The 18,355-nt window shown below is 36.6% G+C and overlaps 1 protein-coding gene across 3 annotated transcripts in view; it reads right to left on the bottom strand.

Annotated features, from left to right (window-relative positions):
• Window positions 1–18,355, bottom strand: part of LOC109045202 (solute carrier family 39 member 4) — a 668,471-nt gene that overhangs the window by 8,372 nt on the left and 641,744 nt on the right. Inside the window, exons 1-10 of one of the 3 annotated variants that reach the window (XM_042745880.1) lie at window positions 14,345–14,457; window positions 8,630–8,759; window positions 7,057–7,171; window positions 6,819–6,876; window positions 5,926–5,982; window positions 5,361–5,462; window positions 5,202–5,292; window positions 4,399–4,524; window positions 3,354–3,442; window positions 3,012–3,229 (exon numbers count right to left, since the gene is read on the bottom strand). In XM_042745880.1, the coding sequence (XP_042601814.1) occupies window positions 3,012–3,229; window positions 3,354–3,442; window positions 4,399–4,524; window positions 5,202–5,292; window positions 5,361–5,462; window positions 5,926–5,982; window positions 6,819–6,876; window positions 7,057–7,171; window positions 8,630–8,759; window positions 14,345–14,365 (1,007 nt within the window). In that variant the 5' untranslated portion in view covers window positions 14,366–14,457. Of the gene's footprint in view, window positions 1–3,011; window positions 3,230–3,353; window positions 3,443–4,398; window positions 4,525–5,201; window positions 5,293–5,360; window positions 5,463–5,925; window positions 5,983–6,818; window positions 6,877–7,056; window positions 7,172–8,629; window positions 8,760–9,420; window positions 9,783–14,344; window positions 14,458–18,355 lie in introns of those variants that run through there. The other 2 variants (XM_042745882.1, XM_042745881.1) reach the window with 2 other exon arrangements.

Below are 18,355 nucleotides of genomic sequence, written 5' to 3'. Positions count from 1 at the left end.
GGTTACCACTGTAAAACAAAGCAGAGCTGCTCTCACGAACAGCAGTGATACAGTGTTTCCTTGGTTACCACTGTAAACAAAGCTGAGCTGCTCTCACGAACAGCAGTGATACAGTGTTTCCTTGGTTACCGCTGTAAACAAAGCAGAGCTGCTGAACAGCAGTGATACAGTGTTTCCTTGGTTACCGATGTAAACAAAGCAGCACTGCTCTCATGAACAGCAGTGATACAGTGTTTCCTTGGTACCACTGTAAAACAAAGCAGAGCTGCTCTCATGAACAGCAGTGATACAGTGTTTCCTTGGTTCCACTGTAAACAAAGCAGAGCTGCTCTCTCACGAACAGCAATGATACAGTGTTTCCTTGGTTACCGCTGTAAACAAAGCAGAGCTGCTCTCACAAAACAGCAATGATACAGTGTTTCCTTGGTTACCGCTGTAAACAAAGCAGAGCTGCTCTTACGAACAGCAGTGATACCAGTGTTTCCTTGGTTAACTGCTGTAAACAAAGCAGAGCTGCTCTCATGAACAGCAGTGATACAGTGTTTTCCTTGGTTACTGGTTGTAAACAAAGCAGCGCTGCTCTCATGAACAGCAGTGATACGTGGTTTCCTTGGTTACCACTGTAAAACAAAGCAGAGCTGCTCTCATGAACAGCAAATGATACAGTGTTTCCTTGGTTACCGCTGTAAACAAAGCAGAGCTGCTCTTACGAACAGCAGTGATACAGTGTTTTTCCTTGGTAAACTGCTGTAAACAAAGCAGAGCTGCTCTTACGAACAGCAGTGATACAGTGTTTCCCTTGGGTACTGCGGTTAAACAAAGCAGAGCTGCTCTCATGAACAGCAGTGATACAGTGTTTCCTTGGTTACCGCTGTAAACAAAGCAGAGCTGCTCTTACGAACAGCAGTGATACAGTGTTTCCTTGGTAACTGCTGTAAACAAAGCAGAGCTGCTCTCATGAACAGCAGTGATACAGTGTTTCCTTGGTTACCGCTGTAAACAAAGCAGTGCTGCTCTTATTGAACAGCAGTGATACAGTGTTTCCTTGGTTACCGCTGTAAACAAAGCAGAGATGCTCTTATGAACAGCAGTGATACAGTGTTTCCTTGGTTACCGCTGTAAACAAAGCAGAGCTGCTCTTATGAACAGCAGTGATACAGTGTTTCCTTGGTTACTGCTGTAAACAAAGCAGAGCTGCTCTCATGAACAGCAGTGATACAGTGTGTTCATTGGTTACCTCTGTAAACAAAGCAGAGCTGCTCTTACGAACAGCAGTGATACAGTGTTTCCTTGGTAACTGCTGTAAACAAAGCAGAGCTGCTCTCATGAACAGCAGTGATACAGTGTTTCCTTGGTTACCTCTGTAAACAAAGCAGAGCTGCTCTCACGAACAGCAGTGATACCAGTGTTTCCTTGGTTACCGCTGTAAACAAAGCAGAGCTGCTCTCATGAACAGCAATGATACAGTGTTTCCTTTCAGTGAAAAATAAGTCCTCAACTTACTCTCAATTTCAACATTTTGAACAATAGAGCCCTACAATCTTTTTCTTTTCTTTTTTTCCTGAAATTCTTGTGTTTTAATTTTTCTGATATTCATATGAAGGCATTAAACATTTATTGATTTATTTTTAATCAAATGAAAATCTAACCCTTTGGACTTTGTTTGAACACACTTATGGTCTCACTCCAGTCTCTGAACTTGCAATGATACAGTGTTTCCTTGGTTACCGCTGTAAACAAAGCAGAGCTGCGCTCATGAACAGCAGTGATACAGTGTTTCCTTGGTTACCGCTGTAAACAAAGCAGCACTGCTCTCATGAACAGCAGTGATACAGTGTTTCCTTGGTTACCACTGTAAACAAAGCAGAGCTGCTCTCACGAACAGCAGTGATACAGTGTTTCCTTGGTTACCACTGTAAACAAAGCAGAGCTGCTCTCACGAACAGCAATGATACAGTGTTTCCTTGGTTACCGCTGTAAACAAAGCAGAGCTGCTGAACAGCAATGATACAGTGTTTCCTTGGTTACCGATGTAAACAAAGCAGCACTGCTCTCATGAACAGCAGTGATACAGTGTTTCCTTGGTTACCACTGTAAACAAAGCAGAGCTGCTCTCATGAACAGCAGTGATACAGTGTTTCCTTGGTTACCTCTGTAAACAAAGCAGAGCTGCTCTCACGAACAGCAGTGATACAGTGTTTCCTTGGTTACCTCTGTAAACAAAGCAGAGCTGCTCTCACGAACAGCAATGATACAGTGTTTCCTTGGTTACCGCTGTAAACAAAGCAGAGCTGCTCTTACGAACAGCAGTGATACAGTGTTTCCTTGGTAACTGCTGTAAACAAAGCAGAGCTGCTCTCATGAACAGCAGTGATACAGTGTTTCCTTGGTTACTGGTGTAAACAAAGCAGCGCTGCTCTCATGAACAGCAGTGATACAGTGTTTCCTTGGTTACTGGTGTAAACAAAGCAGAGCTGCGCTCACGAACAGCAATCATACAGTGTTTCCTTGGTTACCGCTGTAAACAAAGCAGAGCTGCTCTCACAAACAGCAGTGATACAGTGTTTCCTTGGTTACCGCTGTAAACAAAGCAGAGCTGCTCTCATGAACAGCAGTGATACAGTGAAAAATAAGGTTTACCGCTGTAAACAAACAGAGCTGCTCTCATGAACAGCAGTGATACAGTGTTTCCTTGGTTACCGCTGTAAACAAAGCAGCGCTGCGCTCATGAACACTACTTTATTATCCATCGTTCAGAGGAAAGATGATCAGAAAACACGTAAACTTTTCTAAAGACAGTACAAATCCCCCTCAGAGACACATTCATATAAACTCCTGCTCTAACTGTATCACGATTTGTTTAGCATCTCAAAAGATTTGAATAGTCACACATTTGAATCTATATTTAACCGCCTCACTTTCATCGTTACATCTCTAGTTATTAATTTAATGTGAATAGGTACTCTTAAAAGTACAGAGTTGGGTACCGAACCCTAGAGGTGACGGTGTACCTGTTGGTCTGTGTGGTGAAGACCCCCACCACAGCGGGCCGCTGGTTGATCTGCAGCACGCTGGTGAGCGACTGCAGCACGTCGAAGTAGAAGAACGTGTCTCCAGGAACAGAGCAGTTCAGACGCGCCTTCAGAAACGACGTCCAGTGACGATCCAACACCCGCGTGGAGCCTCCGCTGTCGTTCTTACACACACGCGCCACGCGCGAATACACCACCTACACCACGAGGAGCAAGGAGGAGAGACTACCTGATTCAGGAAGGGCTGTTTGCTTGTGTCTGGATCTCATTTTATAACTGAACTGAATGTCTAAATCTTCTCACACACTCATCATCTTTTACCTTCCCAGCGCCAGTGTGCTCCACTGCGATCTCACTGAAGAAGAAATAAACGTAGTTGCCGTATTCAACAGCGTGCAGGAAGTGAGGCTCTGTAGAGACAAAACAAGATGGCATGAAGTACACAAAAACACTTGTTTGTAATTTTGAAGAGGTTAAAAATAAGACATAGGAGAATAAATAAATCTATTATAAAAGGCTGCTATCTTGTTGAAAATCAACAGACCATCATATAGTAAAGATCTTTATTAGTTTATATGTGTCCCTGGAGCACAGAACTAGTCATAAGTAGCACATGTATATTTGTAGCATTAGCCAACAATACACTGTAATCCTTCAGTGGCTCATATATCTGGAGTAACTGACGACTGCTATGTTCATTATTACATCCAACAACAGAACACCTCAATCGCTTAATTGGAGACATTGGGACTGCTGACAGCTCACTCAGGGCGGGTCTAAGGTAAGACAGCGCTGTCAATCAACCATCGTGGGAGGGGCCTGTGCAGAACTACATCATTCTGACAGGAATCTCAAAACAGTCTGATTTGAGAAAGAGGATTTAAAAATAACACTGGGTGGATCTTTATCATTATAGGGTGGATGTTTACACACACTTCCAACACACACTTATGTTCAAACAACAACAAAAGTGAATTTTGCATCCGATGACCCCTTTATTTTCTCAATATTTAGATTTTTTTGCTCCCTCAGATTCCAGATTTTCAAATAGTTGTATCTCAGTTAAATATTGTCCTCCTAACAAACCACACATCAATGGAGAGATGATTTATTCAGCTTTCAGATGATGTCTAAACCTCAGTTTCAAAAAAAATTACCCTTATGACTGGTTTTGTGCTCCAGGGTTACAGATTAGGTTACATTATACAGGTTATTATTGATAACTAAAACATTTTCGTTACTTGAGATAAAATAAACATTATATATAAAAATACATATTTATTTCAGCTAGTTGTCAAGTCAACATTTTCATTTATTATAGCAGCATCACACTCTCCTGAACACCACACATGATCTGAGGAATCACCTCTGAGCCATTTGGAGTCGTATTTGACGGTGCGCAGGACGGGCCGCCCCTCTCCACCCAAACTCCTGTAGATCACCGCATCACTCGCCTGGAAGTCCGTCACTGTGGCCGAATAGAAATGACCACCTGAAACACACAGACAAAACATCAATCAAAGAGTCATCAAACTGTGGTGTCTGGTTGAAATTTAAGACTGACGATCAAGAGCAATTTAATCAATCATCAAGATTGAAATTTAAATTATACAATCAAATCAATAAAGAAATATATTACTATTTACTGTAAAATAAAATGTTTTTTATTAATAATAATAATAATAGTAACACTAATAATAATATTTATCATTATTATTGTCTTTGTTATTTCACAGAACAACAGTAAAGCTGCAATACTAATATTCAATATGATTATACAAAAATAATAGTTTATTATTTAAATTGTAAAAACTAAATAAAAATATTATTTACTGTAAAATAAAATATTAAATACACTTGTTTTTATTATTATTATTATTAAGAAACATTATTGTTGTTTAAATAGTTTTCGTAATTTTGTTTAGATCCATATTCTTTTTTTTTAAATATGTCTATATTAGTTTTTATTTTATTTAAATTTGAATTATTTTAGCACATCAAGTAAAACAGAAAATTAAAAATACTACCTTGGCAACTAACTGAAATTTAAAGTTTAAGGGTTTTTTATATTTTATTTTATTTTGTTTAATTTTATTTAAAGTACCGGTAATGTTTTTATGATTTTGGTTTTCATAACTACATTAATCGGTGTGTGTTTCAGCATCTCACCTGCAAACACTCCTACATTGGACTGGCGCGACTCGAAGGGACATCGGGCCTGACCCAGCAGCTCCTGACCGACCTGCTCCAGCGTCCTCAACTAAACACAAGCAGCAGCGTCAGAAACTCCTGCATGCATGTGAGGCGTCAAACCTGTCTGTCACTCACTCTGTAGTTTCTGCAGGCCGGGTTCAGAGCGTTCGTTCCACACGCAAACAGAGTCTCGTCGTTACGAGGCACAAGAACCTTGATGTAATTATAACACTCATCCTGAAAAACAAAACAGATGTTTTAATAACACACAAAAATCTAACAGGAATTAATATTATGCAAGGATGTTCGCAAATGTTTGCTTTTGAGGTGTGTTTGTGATATTTTGAATGCAGTGCTTCATTTTGCAAGGCATTTTGCATTTTGTGTGCAGTTCTTGTATTTGTGCGTAAAGTAAAAAAAAAAAAAAAAAAAAAAAGAGGTAAAGTTTTGAAAATGTGTGAAAATAAAACTGTTACATCCACTTCAGGTGACAGACAACTAAATACAGGGCTCAGAATAACAGCTGTCATTCGTTCGATCATTAATGGTCAGAGGAAGACATAAGAGAAGGAAGTTAATCTAAGGTGTTTCTGAGGGTTCATGGCAGAGACAGTTTTCCATCAGGAGGACTGAAGAGACATCTTTGGTCCAGCTGTGTGTCTTCATCTGATCTCAGATCTGCTCTGATGGAGATACTTACGCTGTTTCTTCCTCTCACGGCACACTTCGACACGTCTGTAGATCTCCACGTCAGGATCTGTGTGTGACGGATCAAATCAGGTTGATCTTTTCCCCAACTTCTGTTTATTTTTGTATTTTTTCAAGATTCTGTTTTAATGGTTAAATTAAATGTAATGGTTCATTTAAAAAATCAACAACAACAAAAAAATGTAATTAACTGAAATCATGAAACATATAAAAAAAAATGTAACAAAGATTTAATTTTTAGGCCTCTAAGAAATCCATTTTATTCTTTCTTAAAAAATTTTTTTTTTTTTTTTTTAATTTTTCTGGACTAACATTTTAATCATTGATTTAAATTTTAGTCATCAAATATCAAATATGATTAACTGAAATCAGGAAATTACACAATTTAACAACAATGTTTTAAGCACTTTCAACATCCGATGAAATCAAGTTTCCCCTATTTCCTTTAAATTCTTTGTATTTTGTTTTATTTTTTTCAGAATTCAGAATAATTAATGGTCTAATTAAATTATAATATTTAAAAAGCATGCCTAATCAACCAAATTCATATAATTTTTTTTAACTTAACTTTTTTTCCCAAAACAATTCTGTCTTGTCGGTTTTCATTTTAATACAAATTTATTACCAAAAACAATAGCAATCAAATTAAGGCATAAAATATTGACAATTTAATTAATCTTTTAAAATGTAATAAAATCTAATTTAATAAAAATGAATTTAATTTAAAAACTCCTTTCAATTACAGGTTTATTTTTAAAATTCAAACATGGAAGTTGAGATATTTCCTTTAAAAAAGTACATGTTTACTAGCTGTATTATTATTATTATTATTATTATTATTGTTCTATGCATGTATTCTGCATGGGTTACACCTGTGTGTTTTACCTGCTGTGGGATGATCTTATCGACTGCAGTAGTGAGATTCACAACAAATACATGGTCTCTAAACAGAAGAAAAACACAAGAAAAGGTCACAATGTCTTCATGATTTCATGACTTCTCCAGCTGTTTCCAGTTCATTTATACATGTGACAAAATATATCACTGTCTAATAGAATGACATTTCTTTGAAACCCGTCCGGGCATGTGTTTTGTTGAACAGACTGATCTTGGACTGAATGACCTGGCAGCGATGTACAGCATGTGCTGGATCCGGATCATGCGCTGATAGTCCAGACCCAGACGCTCCGTGCCATTATTAAACACCAGACCCTGAAAACTGGGACACCGGTGCGAATCTGTGGAGCAGAAAAGAGACACAATTTTGACTGTTTTTGCTGAATTTCTCTGATGAGGATATCTCCAATCAAAGCTACGGCAGAAGTGTCTCCGAGCAACACAGCGGTGTGTCTTTACTGAATGAATCAATATGTTTGAATGAATCGAGTGAGTCAATGATTCAATAACCCATGACATGAATGAATGAATGAATCAGCTGTTTGAAGGACTCTGTTGAATGAAGGACTAAATGACTCACTCACTCAAACAGTCATTTGCTGCCACCTACTGGTTTGGTTTCATATTTAAAACTATCGTTTCATTTTTCACAACATTTTCAGATGCAGCTTCTGTGCTTCCTGCAGTGGAAAGATGCAGTCTGTTGATACTGATTTCCTTTGAACGGTGAAAGATGACACATTTAATGACGTTAGTGAAAAAAATGACAATTTAAGAAATATAGTGGGAAACATATCTGTTTTGTTTTATACAGCAACTCCTTATCAGTTAATTATTTCTACCTCTTTTCTAGTAACAGAGCACTTTATTTTGAGAGTTTAAGTGAGAGAACATCTGTAACTAATGAAATATATCACACTACGTAAGTTTTTGGATATTTTATTATGAAAATATTACCTATTGTGCCTTTAAACTTATTTTATCTCAGCTAGTTGCCAAGGTGGTGTTATTTTAGTATCATTGAGATATTAATGTAGTTTTATGAATATATATATATATTAATTAAAATAAGTTTAGGTTTTTAATTTTTTTTTTTTAATTTCAGTTAACAATTAAGTAACAAAAAATGTGTTTTATGGTTTTAGTTTTTGTTCACTATAATAACCATGGACCAAAGGAAAATAATTTTTTTATTTAGTTTAACAATGCACTTAAATTGCACTCCAATTTAAACAAACAAAAATGCATAAAAACTATATAAACAAAAACAAAAAAAACTTGAAAGAAAAAGAAAACTAAAACTTTGAAATAAAATGAAAAAAATAATATATTAATAAATATATGAATAACTTAATTACATCAAAATATATTAAAAAAACTATAATAGAATCTCAGTTTTGCCAAAATAACACAGGCAGGAAAACACTACATGACTTTTAAAATATGAACAGATTTTAAAACATCAGGCATCACTTGCTGACAACACTTAAAGTAAAATAAAATAATTATTATAGTTATTATTTTTAAGATCGATGGGTTTGAATGAGTTGTAACATTTTGGTCAAGTTTTGCATAATATGCCTTAAAAACCCATCAAAAAAAAAAAAAATGCTGCAGTTTTGCTTAAAAACTATTGGTAAGAGGGGCAGAATGTGATCAGTGATTGGGGACGGCTGCGTACAGCGAGCGCGATTCGAAAGCATACGAAGCGTCTGCTCTATATAGCTTTTGCGGTACTTTGCTGTCATGCAAAGTCCAACACACCTACTCACTGAGATCCCGTCAGTCACGTGACTCACCTTCCAGACGCACCACACTGATTGGCTGCAGGTCGCTGGGGAAGGGCGTGGCAGCAGCGATGGCTGGGAGGAGCCAGGCTAAGGAGACCATCGCCATGACGACAGAGTAACACCATGCCCTGTCAGTCACCTGCACAGGAAATAAAAGATACAGACAGATGACATCACTGAGATGATATTCACGAGTTACTGAGAGTTTGAGTTTGTAGTCTGTTTATATGTTTCAGCACGTTATAATCATTACATGGCTTGGGTTAAGGTAGCCTATCTTCTAATTAAACAGTTAATCATACAGATCTCCGTTTATTAGTGTTTGTGCGTGCATGCAGGGGAAGGGTGTTTGAATATTATTTTAGCTTGGAATGCCCATCCCTATTACAAACTCTACATTTCTCCAAACCTGATGACAAAACAAAGTCTCCCTGCTGAAGACGCCTGGTCTAAAGGTTAATCTAGATTATCTGACGTGCCCTAAACGAACTTTGTAAATGTGTATCACATTACAGTAAAGTACAGTGATTTCATAACATATCTGAGCTTGACTCGTCTTGGTCTGGTCTTGTTAAACCCAGCAGCAAGCTTCAGTTTGGACTGTGATTCTGGGATCCACTTTTATTTTGGTGTGTAGAGTTCAAACACACTAAGACAGAGCTACAATGAAACAAACATCTACTCTACGTGTCCCTGCTTCTCGTCTATCTGATGTAAACCATCTCACCATCAAATAACTCTCTGTAAAGGCTCAGACACTAAACCCTGGAGTGTGTTATGGGTAACTGAGAAATACTTACGTGTGGGAGAAATCAAACACACGATTATAACATCTGAATGAACGAAGAGCAAATAATAAATGATCCCATAACAATCTGACATTTAAGAACTGAAGCTAATCTGACAAGAGGCTTTGTGTGTGTGTGTCGGTGGGAGACACTTTAGCTAATTAATGGCTAATCAGAGCTAATCTTCCATTAGACAGATGAGTCCGGGGTATAATCTGGATTTTTTATGTACAGGCTTATTGAATTAAAACGTTTATGTACTAGAAGCTAAAGCACTCGTTCGTTAAACTGCATTACAGGCCTGTAATTAACTGTAATGTTCAGGTCATTAATGAAGCTCAGAGAGACAATTATGCAGATTACAAAATATCAAAGCAAGCATTATTTATTGCAAAAAAAAAAAAGATAAACACAAAGCATCTGACAGCTATCGTGAAATTATAGAGGAACTACCTCAATGTTTACTATCTATACAATGCAAAAAAAATAAAAAAAAATTAAATTAAACTAAAATTATTAGAGTATGCTTTACAAGAAAATATTTTTTTTTTCTCAATAAAAACATTTCAGGTTAATTCAGTTCTAATTTCTTTGTGAAATCTGCTTGAAAACTCTCTCTACAGAACCGTAGTTCACAGCTGTTCAAATCTGAAAAGTGTTTCCAGCCACTAAACACAGTCACAGCCAGATCAAAACTACCAAAAACACCACATTCAAGAGCACCAAGACAAACTCAAAACACCAGATGAACACCGAGATAAGAAAACATTTTAACAAAAGACATGACTGCAATAACAACAGATAAAGAGCTAGCATTTAGTGCCTATTTAAAGAAAAAAAATCAGTTTTATTATTACTGCAGCTGTGATTTCTTCAGGTTCAGCAGTGCACATCTTGACACGCGAGTTCTTCTTGGCAAAATTTCTATTTCCTGTGAAGTTGGATGGAAACATTTGACAAACGAGTGTTTCTGAGCTCCTCTACAGATGCTCTGGACGGTACTCCGGCGCTCAGAGCTCCAGGAAATCAACCTTTCTGGCTTCCAGAGCAACTTCTGCGAATGTCTCGGGTCACTGTCCTGCTGGAAGACGAACGTCCCAGCGCTCCTGCAATTTACAGCATGCATTCCTCCAGCATTTTCTGTATAAGTTTAACACAGGGGTTCCCAAACTTTTCCATTCCACAACCTACCAAAATACTTGAGATCAAAAAACAACTGACATTCAGCTTAATCTTAATTAAAATTTTAATACGGACAAAAAAAATAACCATTTTAATTTATAGTACAACTGTAAAATTTTTAACTACTAATATTTACGATTCAGAATTACAATCTGAATTATATCTATTAAAGCTGGAAACAGCTCACTCTGGTTAACTGTAATCTGTGCTGTGAATGCTATTAAACTCATCGAAGATGCATTCATGATCCTTCCGTGTGTTCTTTAGCAGAGCATAAGAAGCGAAGCAGAGCTATCTGAAACTGTTTGGAGATTAAACTAATCGTGAAATAACAGGTGTGTATCATTTTAAATAAACACAAAAAATTAGTAAATTTTATATAAATTAAAAATTTAGTATTTTATTATTATTATGATACCATCTTGAAGAATTTAAAAAATCTTGATAGAATTAACCCCGCGTTTGTGCCCCGCTCATCCTGAACAAATACTTTTTACAGACCATTTCCTTATTGGTTGGGAGCCAATTGCACATGAAGGAACGAAAACAGTGCATTACAGGAGCATTACAGGGAAGCCCAGAAGTCCACTCTCACGTATGGTCAAATAAAGCTCTCTTTACACATTAAACTGCTGCTTCAGAATCATTTAAGTGAGAATACATCAGAGGGTCAATTTGTCGTTCTTACCATTCACGAAAAAAATCCGACATTTCTTTTGACTTTAAATTTAAATCAAATAACAAACACACAGTGTGAATCCAGTGCATGACACAGCACTACACCTGACACACACACACACACACACACACACACACACACACGGCTGTCATCATGTTGTACTTTAACACACTCTTGAACACAGATCCAGACAGACCCACATGCTCTCGCCTGCGCTATGATAGATGTTACAGGACTCTGAGATATAGTAAACACTTTGGGAATGTTCTTCTGTCCTGCTATTTTCCAGGAACACTTCAGTCAGAGCCGTTCTCTGGTCTCTAGTGTTTCCTGCACCTTGAAACACAAGACGAGCGACTGCTGTCTAACTGAACAGAGCAGATGAAGGTGGACAAACCTGATGATCATGTGACAGAATACTACACTTCTCCAAACCTGATGAAGAAACAAACCTATCTGTATCTCGGATGGCCTGAAGATCTTCCAGCAGCACAGTGGAATATATATTCCTTTGAGAAGTGAAGAAATGTTTCTGTAACGGTTCACACATTCTCAGTAACAATACTCGGCACCTTTGACATAAAGCAGCCGCTCGCTTCCTGTCCAGAGTCCAGAACTGTCTCTGCTTTAACACCAACAATATCCAGCGAGTGTCCGGCGGCGGTTACTCTACTCTTATAAACACAGTCTCACAGCAGACGTGTTCTTGCTGTCGGTCAGCACTATATTTTAACTGTTGGTCTTTGTAAACATGCTGGGGCCGCTCACACAGAACGTGTTTGTGCATTCAGCTGCGCAGCTTTCTCATTGTTTCTTCTATGTAAACATGCCTTAGACTGATGTTTTTGACTGCTGTGCTCGGCTCACGCAGCTGTTGCAAAGTCTTGTGCACGATAAAATAACTAAAGCAGTGCATTAAGTTCATTTTTTTTAAAGCATCTCAGGGCTTATGTTTTTTTTCATTCCTTTGTCTTGCATCTTGCATTTTTGAATGCAAAAACTTTTTAACAGAACATGTTTTTGCATTCCACTTTGCTTCTTTTTTAACGTAAACATGCACAAGATGGACACGTTTGGTGCTCACATCTTGCATCTGTCGCAGCTTCTCATGCATGACAACGCATTCTAAAAAATGCAACGCTTGAGTTCAACTTTAAAAAAACATTCACTGCCCACATCTCGTGCTTTTTAGCATGTTTGGTATGAAGTGCTGCATTTTTAAGATGCTTTGCAAATTTTTGCAAATGCACTGTCTAAATGAAGAGTCAATACTAGAAAACAAAATAAATAAATACTATAAATTAGACACCCTCACGTTATTTCAAACCCGTCTGACCACTCTTTAAATATAATGAAGAATTTTGGGATACACACTTGAACTCTGATCCCTACACACTTTAACAGAAGATATTTTGATAAATGTCTCAGTTTTATATTAAATATATTGCTCATACAATAGAAAATGGAAGTCAAAACTCCACAGTTACCAACATTCTTCAAAATATCTTTTGTATTCAGCAGAAGATCATAAAGGTTTAAAACAGTACATGACAACAGATTTGTGATTTCTGGGAAAACTTTCCCTTTAACCCCAGCGTTAGGGTTAGTTAGGGATAAACTATGACTCGGACCCCCAGCTAATTTCCCAAATGACATTCATGATGTGGAATTCAGGGGGAGTTTCTCTCTATATCTCTCTCTGCGCTGAGATCAGAGAACCAACAGAAACTCTACAAGTGTTCCAGGAATGCTAGAGTGGGCCGAGAGACAGAGAGAGAGACAGAGAGAGAGACAGAGAGACAGAGAGAGAGAGAGAGAGAGAAGGGAGGAAAACAGCAGGGCAAACCTGCAGAAGATGCATATTTCAGAGAGAAAAGCCAACATATGACTATGAGGGAGAAAAGAAGAGAGAAAGAATACTATTAATAATCATACAGTGCTTGCCATGAGCCCACTGTGAAATCTCTGGAGTGTATTTACACTAAACACTAACCAATGACTGACTCAAGAAGACTTAGACTTACTGTTTTCATTAAATATGCAGATGTACATTTTCTATAATTTATTCTAATAGATGTCTGACTCAAGACTTAGACTTACTCTTTATATAAAAAAAATTTGATGTGTGTTTTATGTAATTTAGATGTAAGTTTTACGTAAATTACACTAATAACTAATAAATGTGCGGCACAAGACTTAGATTTACTGTTTATATTAAAGATTTGCATATACATTTTTATGCAAATAGCACTAACTAATAAATATGCCACTCAAGACTTTACTGATAATAACTGGTTTACTGATAATATTAGATGTACGCTAATTACAGTGCAATGTAAATCTTTAATATTATCAGTAAAGTCTTGAGCCACGCATTTATCAGTGTATGTAAATTTAATTTACACGAATAATAACTTATAAAGGTGTGTCTCAAGACTTAGATTTACCATTTGCATTAAAGATATAGATTTACACTAATAACTAACATTATTTGGATCAAGATTTACAATTATTCAGATGTACATTTTATGTTATTTACTCTAATATCTAATAAATGCGTGGCTTTAGACTTTAATTTACCAATTACATTAAAGATTCAAATGTACATTTTATAGTTTTTTTATATTTTCTATTCAGAACTGACCAAACTGACCTCCTCTAACGACCTGGAGGAACGGACACCTGTCTTTTCGTGTTATAAATCATAGTTTCCTCTGACTGAAGGACGGTCCTGGTCCCAGCTGAAATCACTGTGTTTATATCATTTTATAAAACGCACTCACTTTCGGGTCGTTTTTCTCCTGACTGGCGGTCTCTGGGTAATTTAAGGCTGTTTTGACAGATTCTCTGAGGGCAGATGGTCAGACATGAGCTTTAAATCTCCTCAGAGAGCACAGGATAATCACATCTGCTCTCCAGCAGCATCTTCATCGTTTCCTCCTGAAACACTCTTCAGCGTCTCGAGTCGCGTGTCTGTCAAATGTTTGTCTTGATCTGTGTAGTGTTCTTTAAAACTTTAAAACTTCTAGATCCAACAGATTCACCGCATAGTTACACAACAACGCAGAAACTCACCTGTATTTCTTCAAAGACCATCTTATTCCATATTTTCTGTGTTTTCCTCAAAGCGCCACAGAACCCAGAGCTCCTGTATAATTCAGAATCAGTATAATCTGCGGGAGGAAACGGGGCGGGGCAACAGATACGAAAGACACGCCTCCTTCATGTGCATGTGCGCGTTCGGGCCAATCAGAGACAGCAGGGCGGATTCTTTACTCCGCCCATCCAATCAAGACAGATAACATAGAGGGTTATCTCTCTATGAACCGCTTTACCCTGTGGATTTTTACTTTAAAAGTAATTAATACACGTTTTAAATAATAAATATATTTATTTTCTTATTTCCAAAATGTTTGAATATTTGAAATTTCAGTAGGCTAAAGAGAGAGAGATTTTACATGTATTTATTTGTTATTAATTTGCTATGTTCGAAATTTAATAATCTAATTAAAATAAAATGCTTAAATTGTGTTCAGAACCATTCTCATAACATAATTTAAAATATTTAATTAAATTAAATAATTTATGTATTTGTTAAATATTGACATTTCATTATTTATTTATCATTATTAATTTGCTAAATATTCAAAATTTTATAATCTAAATTAAATGCTCAAATTATGTTCAGAACAATTGTTCTTGCAACATAATTAAATATACTTTATATTTATGTATTTGCAAAATGTTTGAAATTTATTTATTTACTGAGTTATTTCAAATGTTCAGAACCATTGTTCTCATAACACAATTAAATAAATATATTTATATTTATTTATTTTTTGATTTTTTTTTAATTTCATACTATAATCAAAAATATTTAATTAAATATCTAAAATAGAATTACATATAATTTAATAAGTATTTATTTATTTATATTTGTATTCATAAAATTAAATGCTCAAATGATTTTCAGAATCATTGTTCTCATATCATATAAAAAATATTTTAAATGTATTTATTTATTTATTTGTTTATTAAATGAAATGCTCAAATTATGTTCAGAGCCATTGTTCTCCTAACACACAAACACACACACTTGTGATGTTTGCTGTAGAGCAGATGGACCTGCAGAAGACAATGCTTCTTGTTTACAAAGATCAACATAATCACGCACTCAAACACACACACACACACACACACACACAAGGGTTAAAACGCAGGAAGAAATCAGAGATGAATGCATCTGGATCTGTATTACAGTCATGCAGATGGCCAAAGCAGCTTAGAGCGTACGCTGAAGTAGACAATCAGGTAAGGTTCAGTGTGTTTGCGAGCACTCGGCGCATCATAAACACACACAGCACTCAGTAGCATTAAAGTGTGTCACATTATGATAATAATAATCCTCGTCTGATGGTAGAGACAACATCCCTCCATCTGTTCTTTTCTTTATTTCTGTTGTTTTCAGGGCAGATCAACACTGAGAGGAACTGCCTCCACTTCCTGTCGCCTCATTCCCACATCCTGCTTCAGTCCTATCCTGACCTTTGACCTGCGGATTTCTCTCTGTCCCTATTTGTTTTTAGTCTCAGTGGAGTGGAGAGGAACTTTGAATTTTGAAATGTACAGTATGTATTACAATGCACTCTTATCTCAAAAGGAAAATGTGCTGACAAAAAATCATAATCAGTATCAATACTTGTATCCTGTTCTGTAAATATGCAGTGAAGACCATGCATGCATTTATGTATTTATGAGTGTGTGTGTGTGTGTGTGCGCGCATGCTGCCCTCTACAGGACACACACCAAGCAAAACTATTTCATTAATTTTGCATACTTCATGCACAGCGGTCAATCAAATTGTTTTACATAAAAATATTTAAGAAGAAGAGAAAGGTAACAAATAAAAAAAAAAAATGAAAGTTAAAAAACCTTTGGATGATGGCACATAACACCACTAATGATTTTATTACCACCAAAACGCGCATAAAACCACAAAAACAACTGCTTTGGATGTAATGCAAGTGGCTTTTGATAAAAGCATCAGTCAAATGCATGAATGTAAACAATATATAGACAGTATATCATAGGCTAAATATGCTGTTGTAAGTTTTCTGTGAGGGTTACGGCAGTAAAGCAACACATTACTTTTAAATTTACAACAAAATATCGGAGTTACTTTTTTAAATAAGCATGTTACGTTGTTTTCCCATTTCTTGACTGACGCCTCTGTTGAGAGAAGTTATGAGTGAGATACAGAGACAGAGCCTGAGGATTATTCATTCCACTTTTGGTGAAATTAAAGTCCTTTACAGTTGCCAAAAATATAACCTTTAGGTTTTTTGTTATTAAAAACAAATAAGCAAGCTCAGCCCATGACTAAATAAATAATGCAAAACTAACGTAATATATTACAATGTTGTGTAACTCCATTTAAAAAAAAGTAGCTCATTGTGTTACTTAGTTACTTTTTTTTGGTGTAATGCAACATTGTAATGTATTACTTTTAAAAAGTAACTTTCCCCAGCACTGGGTTACGTAGACATAAAAACATGCTGAATATTATGGTGTTTTCCCATTTTGATAGCAGGTAAGTAATGAAACATCTCCTCTTCTCTTCTGTCAGACAGGAAGTCTTCAGACAGTTCTTTACACCTGCACTTCCTGCTGGTGACAGTGTTGTTATCGGTGTTTCTCTCACACTCACACATGGGTTTAAGGCAGGTTTCATTGTCTGTCTTCTTCGCAGTGCAGAGAGAAACACTAAAGGATGAAATGTTGCTTGTGCAATATTCAGAAACACTGTTTACAACAATATGGCAATAAATACAGCAGGGTAATACAAAATAAACACTCTGATTTGAACAAATGAGTGCCTTTCAGTTCATGAGTATGAAAATACTGAATGGTATGAGTATGAATCGGCACTACACACAGGAAGTTGAACTTACAGAAAGAAAAATCACTGAAAGTCAACACAGTCACACAACAGACCGATTAATAAAACAGGTCATTTCATTCAGATATTGCTAGTAAATTTTCCACATATTTTCACATACCCTAGCAACCATATAGCAACTACTTAACATGACAGAAACTGCATCACTGCACATTTACAACTGAAAAATGAAAGTTAATTTAAATATATACATAAACACCTATAGGAGGCATTCCAATCATCAATGAATTAAACCCTCTACTGTTTCTTGAAGAAGCCTATATGTTGTGTGTAAGAACATGTGTATGTAATTCACACATACACACTGATAAACTCTTACAGCAGATGCATTTTAATTCTCCTTCCTTCCGTTTTAAATTTTAAATATAATATAGATAATATTGTATCCTATTTCCTGTATTGGACCTTTAATAGCAGTCTGATATACACGTTACAAACACAAACAACAGTCAAAGTGATCATGAATCAGCTTGTATAACAGACTGTGTAAGAGACTGATACTATAGGTGACTAGTGAAATATCAATGCAATAAACCATTGACTGATTGTGTCTTCCTGTTCATTGTTTGTGTGTGTGTGTGTGTGTGTGTGTGTGTGTGTGTGTGTGTGTGTGTGTGTGTGTGTGTGTGTGTGTGTGTGTGTGTGCGTTTCTGCTGATACTTTTATTGTTTCATTTTCAGAACACCCCAGCAACTGCATAGTAACTAATCTGAACACCCTCTCAACCTCATAGCAACTACTCAGAACACCCCAAGCAACCACATAGCAGCAACTCAAAACACCCCAGCAACTGCATAGCAACTACCCAGAACACCCCAGCAACTGCATAGTAACTAATCTGAACACCCTACCAACCTCATAGCAACTACTCAGAACACCCAAGCAACCTCATAGCAAACTACTCAGAACACCCCAGCAACTGCATAGTAACTAATCTGAACACCCTACCAACCTCATAGCAACTACTCAGAACACCCCAGCAACCTCATAGCAACTACTCAGAACACCCCAGCAACTGCATATTAACTAATCTGAACAGCATACCAACTGCATAGCAACTACTCAGAACACCCCAGCAACTGCGTAGTAACTAATCTAAACACCCTACCAACCACATAGCAACTACT

The sequence above is a fragment of the Cyprinus carpio genome, chromosome B19, assembly GCF_018340385.1.
Source record: "Cyprinus carpio isolate SPL01 chromosome B19, ASM1834038v1, whole genome shotgun sequence".
Taxonomy (NCBI): Eukaryota; Metazoa; Chordata; class Actinopteri; order Cypriniformes; family Cyprinidae; genus Cyprinus; species Cyprinus carpio.
Note: the sequence above shows the minus strand (reverse complement) of the source record. Positions and strands in the feature narration are given on the sequence as shown.